Genomic DNA, 10,284 nt, shown 5'->3' on the forward strand with positions numbered 1-10,284 from the left:
ACTAGCACGTAGGATAGCAAGGCAAATTAACCAAGGAAAACTCCCCTGCTGGGACCCTGACTTTCCCCAAACACCTCTCAGGCCAGCAGTTAACAGTTCTTCCCCCAAAACATCTATGCAAAGATGGGGAAAGCTAAGCTGGGGTTAACCCCTTGTTCTCCAGGGACCAGGCAGTGCCCCTTCTCCATCTCCTGCCACAACAGGGGTACTTGGACTGACAAACAGTTCTGAGTTTACAGGCTTCACCTGCTGTCACCAAAATTAGCGGGAGTTTTGCCATGAGCTTCTTTCTGAACAGAATCGGACCGTATTCACATTCCTAAGCAGGAAAAAGACCAGGATGCTCCCACTCCCATAGGCTCTCTTCATTGCACCTGGCACATCCTGCAGAAATTTGAGAGGCTCCTGGTGTACAAGAGTGAAGGGAGACTTGCAGGAGACTAGACTCCAATCCTGCCTCCCTGTGTTTGGTAGGTAGTTGTCTGTGTAATGGGCTCACCGGTTCTCATGGGGCCAGATCTTCAGCGAATAGGCAGAAGAGAAAAAAAAGTGGATGTACTCTGATTTTACAGCAGTTGAAGATTTGGCCCACAGCACTGTCCAAGCTCCCATGTGCAGGCTCTTTGAGGTGGACCAGGGCTTCACCATAATGCAAACAGACATAACCTTGGCCTGGGAGTAAAGAATAGACAGAGATAGGTATCTGGGATGGGGACACTCCTACTGAGACCAGGCTTTACCTACGCTGAGGATCTGGACCAAACACAGTTAGTTGTTCCCTTCCTCTCTGCAGTACCCATGGGCTGGAATGCCTGGGCAGCATGCACCATGCATGGTGGCCAAAGAGGTGCTGCACAGCACATAGCCACTGCCTGTCCCCACCTCCCATGGCAGGGGCAGGCCTTCATTAGCTAAGGGGACAGCCTGGACCTACAATGTGTCATGCATCTAAAAGTCCCACCCATTGCTGCATTGGGTTCTACCTGTAACATTGGGAGGACTCTGCTTTACTCCTTTCCTGCTGCCCAAAAATCTGGTTAGCCTTAGTGGAAGTGGAACAGCCAATTTTCACTTCCACAGTAGTCCAGGTAGGAAGTGGCTGAGGTGAGCTGGGGCCATGCAGAGCAAAAGACAATTCCCAGGATCATCCCAGCACCTCAGAAACATCCAGGCCACTCCACAATTTGCAGCCACCCTTCACAAAGTCTAAGGTCCAGCAGCCTTTTAGGCAAAGAGGCAGCGAGGAAGGTGTTGCCCTCTGCTAGCAGACTGGAATTAGTGTCCTTCTGTTTGAGTTGTTTTGCTGACTAGAGTAACTTTGTGTTAGAGAGAGAGAGAGAGAGAGAGGGAAGTAAGTGTCTGGACAGATTTTACAGCCCTAGCTGTAGCTTAAGTACATGCAGATGGCATCGTCACAGTCCATCACTGCTTCAGCCTCGTACAGCCTTTCCAGCCAGAACATCATAATATTTCGAATAAAGCAATTAACATTGGATCTTGCCAATCATTTTATTAACAAGTGCTCCTTTTTCCAATGGAATGCCACCTCCTCCTGGAATGAAACTAGTTAAAGTGACACTGTTCGTTGTCGTCTGAAAACTTGAAAATGTTTTGTAATGCAAGCTGTAAAATGGTGGAGGGAAGGGAAATTAACAGTGCTGATCTAATACTAGATTTTTGGTGTAAAGCTGACATTGTGCCAGAATACTGATGCAAACTGTATTTTAGTCTAAAAGGAAAAAAAAATGTATAGAATTTTTTAATGTATCAAAATAAAGTTTTTTAGGAAAGGCACTTTCCCTGTCTACTCTGTTGACTGATAAAGTAGGCTTTCCTTCACAGGCACAGTACTGAACATTCCCCCTGGGACTGCTCTGTTTAGGTCTCGCCACACTGGGGCCATGAGTTCCTAGGCTTCCCTTTGTCCCAGTAGGTTACAACATTGTGACTGTCTTTGGCCTCTGCGTCATACTTGCAGGGAGCTCTTCACAGAAATTGGACCTTGCATCACAGCTCTTAGGCCCCCAGGACAAGTGCTAATCCCCTCCAAACTTACCAATAGCTTTAACCATGCCTGTTCCCTGAAATCCATCGCTGTGGGTACTCTAGGTTTACACTGCACCACTGCAAGGGCTCCAGTCACTCTTAACTCAAGCTATTGCAAGAATTATACAGTCACGTAGACAAGAGGAGGCCTCCCTTCTCAGTCTCCTCAGCACTTGAGCACTCCTTGGGTGTAGGTCAGAATCCTTGCTTTCCCCCGCATATGGCTTCTCCTCGGGAACCTGGGTCTCCCTTGGCCTGCCTGTTTCTCAAACAATCAGTCCCTTTCCTCGGGTACCTACTGATCAAACAAAGATATCTGGCCAGTAATCTGCTGCTTAATTACCACCTTCTTAGAGTTCAAATGTAAAGAAACTTGTCTGTCCTGGATGCAGGCCATATCTTTGTCCTAGTAGGGCTTCCATGTGAATAGAGGACAATTGTGATTTAATCATCCTTAATTTTTAGCCCTTTGTCACTTCAGTCTGGAATGGAAGGAGAGAAACGGAGAAGTCAGACAACAGCTCGCAGCAGTAAACAGAATGCATACGTTTTAGATAAATGGACTGGCCAGAAATATATGCCCCCCCTTATAGGCCTGTAGCAGGTAGGGCAAGGTGGCATCTTAACAACTACAGGTGCCATCCTGCCCTGCCTTCTGCCTGACTTAAGGTTAACATATCTATGAGGGAGATGGTGTTCAAGTGGCAGAGCAGAGCTGGGCTTGATAGACAAGCTTGGGTGCTAGATTAAACTTCCCCAATGTGTTAGAATTGCAATTAGGCTTCTGTGCACTGGGATTTTAATAACTTATATTTACACATATGTCCCCTCCCCCAAACATACCCCACCTGCCACTAATTCCTGTTTCTGTACAGTTTCTCTAGCCAGTAACATATTTGCAAGCAGACATGCCGTGCATGAGCACTTGTTACTCTATCCCCAAGCTTAAAGAAAGCCATCTCTATTTGTAGATCACTTGGTGGTATACACAGACACAAGCTACACCACAGAAATCTAAGCCCCACTTCCATATCAAGTCACATGTGAATTTACTCACATAAAGAGTTATAGTAGTTTTTACAGGTTCAAAACCTAAGACCGTGAGTACCTTAGAAGTCATGAGAGTGATGGGTATAATCAAGGGGTGAGAAAGTCCACTAGACAGAAAACTACACTGAGTCTGGGCACTTCTCTACCACCAGCCGGCTGTGTGACCCAAAGAATCTGTGGCTCAGTTAACCCACTACAGTGGAAACCTAACTAACAGCTAACATAAGATCATATCTGAGCATCTCAGAAGGTGCTCTGCACAGTCAGCAGGATGAGAAAGGCTCCTTCCATCCCATGCAAGTGCATCACATTTCCTCTTTCCTCATAGACTGTAACCAGCTAAGCAGAGCTGTATTTTTCCTCTCAGATCATTCTTTATTCACAGAAAACTACTTAAAATATTATATTTGCATTAGAAAGTTTAATTTGTCTGGGAGCCACTGTCATCTCCAGTCCTGACATTGTGAAGACTCACTAAATACAATTAGGAGGCATAAAAGATTGATCAGCCAATCGGACTGCAAGACTTCTGCATACAGATGGAGCCTCATGCTGTGGAGCTAACTACCCCTAAATTAGCCCACTGAAGTGGGAAATTCCATTTTAAGGTGACACTCGGGATAAAACATTCTTAATTGCAATACCACTGTATTGTGCATGTGCATGCACACAGTTGCCATCTATGAAGTCACTTGCTGCATGATAGGCACTCTATGGACAGGTAGGACAGTCCCTACTGGGCCGCACAAACCAGACAGTACAACCCATTCTTACTTCACGTCTCGGTGCTTTGTAATTTCTATGATGATGCCCTATGGGTACTTTTGTTTGGCTCAGAGTGTCTCATTCACAGTTTGTCAAGGATGAAGCTACTCTGGTTGCCTTCATGGCTGTTAGTGTCAGAAACCAGAATAGCTTACAAAGTGCCCTTTCACATTAACAAAGAGAGAGAACCCACAAACACACACATTACTCAAAGCAGCGTTGATTCCTATTGAACTTCATGTGGATCTGAATTGCAAAGAAGGTCCTGAATCAGGAACAGTTTTGCTTCCCAAGTAGCTCAGTTCCTTCAGGAGCCATGTGCATTGTGCAGGGGAAGGAGGTTAAAGCCCTGCTTGGAACAAGAGGGTTTTCAGGCTTTTGTGGGAGAAAGAAGGGAGAAGGCATGAGAGATGGACCTGAAAACAGCCCAGATGAGACATCTGGAATGGAAGAGAGCAAGCTGAGACTTGAACTGGGTTGGAAAATGACCTGAGAGTGGGAGCACAGAAGGGAAGTGTGGGAGATAAAGCCCAGGCAGGGAAGTGCCTCCCAAGGACTGAGTAGAAGAGGGGACAGAAATGATAGGCAGGAAAGATAAGTGGGAGGTTAAGGAAGGTGTTGAGGGACTAGATACAAGATGAGGGGAATGGTTTGGGGAAGAATGTGGCATACAGCATAAGATCAAGGGAAAAACAAGAGGCAAGAGCCAGGAAATAGCAAGAGCATGGCACAGGCAGAGAAGATACAGGAGAGGAAAGCAAAGAGGACAGGAAATGCAGAGTAATAGCACCTCTTTTTAGCACACAAAGAATTCTGCTGCCAAGATGCTCTGCGGGCTCGGAAATCTGCCTCTGGGATTTGTTACATTTTATTTTAATTGTATTCAAGGCAAACAAAACGGGTCACATTAGATGGAAATTTAAGCCTATATCATCCATGACTGTCATCCCTCAGGGCTAATTTCCTGGTACTAACAAGTCTCCAACATGTCTCCGAATTTACCCTGACTCAGCAGCTCATACCCCTGTATTCTCTTTGCCTTCCTGTTGCCTTATCTGCCATGCCTCCTTTCATCCCCATACCTTTTGAAAAATACATTTCTAGAAACTCCATGGCACATGTCTGGCCCTAACATCCTAAACACTCCTGTAACATTGGTGTCCATTTCCTGACCCCTCAACAAAAATGGCACAGATACTCTAGCTGTATGTTGACCCAGCTTCCCTGGTTTTAATATACAGCCACCAAGGATCTGGCGCAGCTTTAACATCTGGTACTTACACATACAATAATGACTAGATGTTGGGGAGAGAAAGATTATCTGGAAAATCTCACTCCAAAGCTGTGCGCCATAACAAAGGCCCGTAACTTAGAATGCAGTGCTGTTTTCCTTCTTCCATCATCCTGTTTCATATTCTCCCATTCCAACCTAATATTAGATATGTTTCAATTTCCATCTAACTGACCCTCTTTGATTACTGTGAATACAAAATAAATAAAACAAAATAAAATGTAAGAAACCCCAATGTTGGGGCAGATTTCTAAGCCCTGTGCCAAAGCATTAGATGCTATAAATAAAGTCTCTGACAGAAGCCACAGAGTTGATTTATCCAGCCACCCAAGCTGACAGCAATCAGGTCGGAAACAAATGGGTGAACAGGTATTTCACATTAGAATGCCTTGGACAATAAATGCCAGAGCTGAAACCAAGGGAAAGAAAATCTGAGATGCCATCACCAGCCTCTGAAAGAATGATAAAACCCCTCTCTATTTAAATTCTGTTTCTGAGAGGTTTCAGACAGCAGTGCTCCCATTTAAAAAGCTAAGTCCCAAAAGAATAAAAAAACATGCTAAGAAAAAGACTGGGGACTCCCAATGTCAGATAGAAGTTGGTGGGATAAGACAGATCTGACTGTGCCTCTTCAAATGTCAGGCTCAAAGTGGATACCAAGATCTGATCCATCTTCAGTCTACAGGCCTCCTAATTAGAACACGGGATGGCCTTTTGCCACGGATGTCTGTGTGACCTTGGGTAAGTCATTTAGTGCCTCACTACCTCAGCTCACAAGGCAGGGTAGGTAGCACCTTGGAGATTAACTGGTTCAAAGAGGCACCATAGCCTTTTGTGGGTAAAAGTAGGCTGTCACCTATGAAAACTTATGCCTCTGGCAAATGGTACACCCAAATTACAATTCATCAGGTGATTGTGTCTTAAGTAGTAACCCTGCCACGTGTTCAGGCAACTAATCGAGTTGATAAAACGGGAAATAAGCCACAAAATTATTCCACGTATTTTGTGGAATTATTTTGTGGCTGGTTTCCATCACATCTTAGAACATGAGACAAGGGCACTGCCATGTGGCCTGATGTGAGCTGCACAGCAAAGATCTTGGACCAGCTCCAGAGCATGGTCTGGGGGGCTGGGATGCACAATGAACTGATTGTCCATCTCAAACCCAGGACTGCACCAGAATCTTGACCTGGCTCCAGTGAGGTCCTGGAACTCAGGTCAACAATCAGCTAATTGTTGGTCCCATTCCCATGACTGCACCAGTTCCCTGGGCACCTGGCTTTCTACCTGCAAGTGCAGGGGAAGCCTGGGATCATGATCCCTGAGCACAGACAAGTAGAGCTCATTGCTACTGCGCAGTGGCATTGCCATCACAGTTCATGCCTGGTGATGCTATGTTACCATAGCAATGAGCTACAGTGCAGTAGCTCATTGCTGCAGCAACATAGCATCTTGTGTAGATGTGCTCTTAGGTGTGCAAACACCTCCACATGATTCATAAAATAAACCCAGAGATTGCAAATGGGAATCCATAGTGCCAAAAAGTGAAAGCTAAGAGTTGGCATTCTCCAATGGGCGACTTGAATCTACAAAGACTGAGAATGACTGTTCTAAGGTGCCACCCTGACATGCTTTCTACATGACTTCAGACTGACATGGCTAACTACCTCTCAGCTCATAACGAGACTGGGAGAATAAATACTCAGAAGGTAGTTTGGTGTTCAGGTTCTACAGTGATGGGGCCAAATTAAGCTGGACTAACTAGATCTAAGACACTGCCTACACTCAAAATAAGACAAACCCTCCCACTGACTTCAACAAATATTGGCTCAAGTGCCAATTGCAAGTCTTGTCCAACACCTCTGCAAAGCAGAAAAGATCTCTTCCAATCACAACATAATCCCAGTCCTGCCTATTGTGCTTGCTATGTGACAATGATCTTTAACAGTGGAGAAATTTTTGGTCTGCATGGATTTAGGAAGGTGTTCTCACATTTAGTTAGGGGTAGCAGTAGTCCCTGGTTATATTCATTCTTAGGTGAATTCATTGACTCCTGCCCTCTTACCAGGTAGGATTATTCTACTATCAATGAGGAACATTCTTCTCTTTCCTCCATCCTTTTATACTTGGGCATGTACAGGCATGGAGGAACACACGGAAGATTGATGAGCTGTTCACCTGACTCAGCCACCTGACATACATGTATGAGGACATGTTGGTTGACTATCCACCTCCAAGGAGCAGATCCTTCCCAGGACTAAATGCATAGCTTTCCTCTCTAACCTGCTTTTTCAGTGCCACAAAGGACACAATATCAAAGGAAGGTAAACACAAACCTCCCATTTGCAGCAGGGGATGAAGGAAGGAAACTGGATCTTGCCTAGGTTCTACACTAATAGATCTAATTACAGGACCAGAGCACAACCCATGGATTTTGAACTGCTGCCTTCTTTTGGCCTAAGTAGTTCGTAAGTACTTGGGGCATTGCTGAGTTGCTTCCATTAGGAGGAGAAACCAAAGGAAATCCAGTATCTTTTTGCTGCAATCCTGTTTACTGACAAAGAATCCTGCTTCCCTAAACACAGCAGGAACAAAGAACCAGCAGGAGCCACGCTTACCACCTCAAGCCTGCCTTTCCAATGATCCTAAAGAAACCTTGTACTCTATTCCCTTTCAGGGACATACTGTCCACTGCATTTCTTACTGTCTGCCGACTCTCTTGCAAACACTTGTAACAAGTCATCACCTCAGACCATGCAATCACTCTTAGTCTTAGGCCTTGCCATGCTGGCTTCTGCATTGGGTAGTGATTTCTATTGTTTATCTGTTATTACCCAAATGGGCAGTTAGCTGCTTCTACCATGGAGCCTAGATGAAGGTGTGGTCAGTGGACCCATTACCTTTAATTAAGTCTCTGATAGAGCTACAGAAAATAAATAAAGATATGCTCAAGGGTAGCTATTAAGCGGCTTCTGACAAAATAATATTTTGCTAGTTACAATTGTGTTAAGAATTTGGATACTCTAGAGAGGGCACCATGGTGATGCTTCTGCTACAATCCCCAGCTACAGCCTGCATCAGTATCTCCAGTCATCTGAGATGATCCATCTTAGCAGCAGCCAATTGAACAGTGCTCAAACATCTAAATTAACTCTCTCCTTTTGTGACTGAAATGCTCTTACTCCCACTGTACTGGTCTACAGCCCTGGTCCTACAAAGAAAATGGAGGCAGGCCTGGGTTCAGTTCCCACCTCCCTCAAATCCCAATCCAGACGTTCAGCTACAAGGTCATCATTCTCCAAACCTTCTCTGGGGTCCCTCTGCCATTTAACTGTTACTTGAAGCCAATGTAAGGGTTACCAGAGAGTAAGAAGAAAACTAAAGCCTCAGCTTGCTCTGCACTTCCCTATGGGCCAAGGGAAGGAGTTGCCCTGGGGACCCAGGACAGAATCCTTCTGGTCCAGGACTTCTAGGATCAGTCAAGAGATAATGCAAAGGCAGAGTTCAGAAACATGCTAAATTCCAAAATAATTTTCCTTCCACAGGCTTTTCAAGAGGATTCCTTTCCTTTCTCTTGTTTCCTTTCTTTTTTTCCCCACTGATAGAGGAGGGAGGGCCATGAGATCAGCATCTTTTGGGTTGTGACTGTGGTAAAAATATAACATAATCTATACATCCTGCTTTTGTAAATTGCTTCTGCATGTTTTCACAATTGCTTCTGCTAAGGCATGTAGGCTACTAATTGATTTACGAGTAGCACTAAAACTTCTGCAGACAGAGCCAGGAACGGGTGCAATAAATAACTCCTTACGAGAGATAAGCGAAGAGGGACAGGGAAAACTGTTGATGTAAAGAAATCACACCCTGACCGAAGGATGACCGAGATGGGCTTAGGGACTGCCCCAGGGAGGGGATCTAAGATGTAAATAAGACATGTATGTAAACCGTCATAGAACATGTAACTGCTAGACATACGATGCAAGACGTAATGCTAAGGCTGCCAATAATCACACGACACGTTGAAATCTATTGTTTATGTTAGCTATAAAAAGGAACCTCGGACACTGTTTGAGGTCGACTCTGATTTGAGCGACTCAGCTCCCTTGTCGATCTGTTTGCAAACAATAAATTTGAAATTGGACCCAGCCTGAGTGTGTGTGACTCTCTCCTAGAGGTGAATTGGAAAAGCCTCCAGGGGCACGAAACTAGCAGTTTGTGCAACATGACAAAGTAGAATTTAGAGGGGTGAGGGATGGGAAAACCACAAGTTATTTTTCTCAGGGTTTTTTGTTTTGTTTTTACTTTGTGGTTTGGTTTTAGCAATAACTTGTTTGAAAAGTTTTGGCTAATTTTGTGCCACCCTCAGCATCAAGTGCCTCTGTGTGCGTGGGAAGGAGTTTAGGGATAGACCTTCTCAAGCAGACGGGATGCTCTGTACCATACACCCAACCTGCTCCAGGCTCCAGTGAAAAAGCAGGGGAAGGAGAGGAACCTGTACTCTGTTGCATTCAGCTGTGGTGTGTGTCATAACCCAAAGGTATGATTTTGTGTGTGCTTCGGCACTAGAATTATACCCGCTAAATTACAGCTTCGTTGCACGGTGGAGTTTTCTGCTGCAGAGGAGAACCCTGGTGCAAGGGAGAATTTCCTGCCAATTTGTAGCTTCCTTTGCAGGGTGCATTGCTCAAGTTGCAGGAGAAATGCACGATGCAAAGGAGTTCCCACCACCCGCATGCAAATTTGTGTCCCGCTATTGGCTAGTTCTAAATTATTCCCACGTGGCGGCTAACGATTGGCCTACTAGCCGTGTAAGAGGCTTCAGCGGTTTCCTCCCAAGCCGAAGAGGACTCCACATCCATCTCATGGGGACTCTGGGTACACGGCAGGGTAATAGAAACCCTGTGTGAGATTCAGAGGAGTTTGGCGAACTGATCCATCACCCACCTCTTCCCGTCTTCGAGCGATAATTTTTTATAAGACGTACCTACGAGGTTTCTATTTTGGTGGCGCGCTTGTCCAGGGCATCCGGAGCTCTGTTTCCGTGGAGCCTAGCAAACTCCACGTGATTGTTCGTGTTGTTTTGTCTGTAACCGCAACTCAAGCAAGTTTTCCAGCCTGCACTGCAACCATCT

The 10,284-nt window shown here is 45.2% G+C and overlaps 1 protein-coding gene across 1 annotated transcript in view; it reads left to right on the forward strand.

The window, feature by feature from the left end:
* Positions 1–9,775, forward strand: part of SLC44A1 (solute carrier family 44 member 1) — a 121,354-nt gene extending 111,579 nt beyond the window's left edge. The window contains exon 16 of the mRNA XM_025202580.1: positions 9,519–9,775. Within this exon, the coding sequence (XP_025058365.1) occupies positions 9,519–9,554 (36 nt within the window). The 3' untranslated portion in view covers positions 9,555–9,775. The remainder of the gene's footprint in view (positions 1–9,518) is intronic.
* The last annotated feature ends 509 nt before the right edge of the window (positions 9,776–10,284 follow it).

This window comes from Alligator sinensis, unplaced genomic scaffold (genome assembly GCF_000455745.1).
Source record: "Alligator sinensis unplaced genomic scaffold, ASM45574v1 scaffold560_1, whole genome shotgun sequence".
In the NCBI taxonomy this organism is placed as follows: Eukaryota; Metazoa; Chordata; order Crocodylia; family Alligatoridae; genus Alligator; species Alligator sinensis.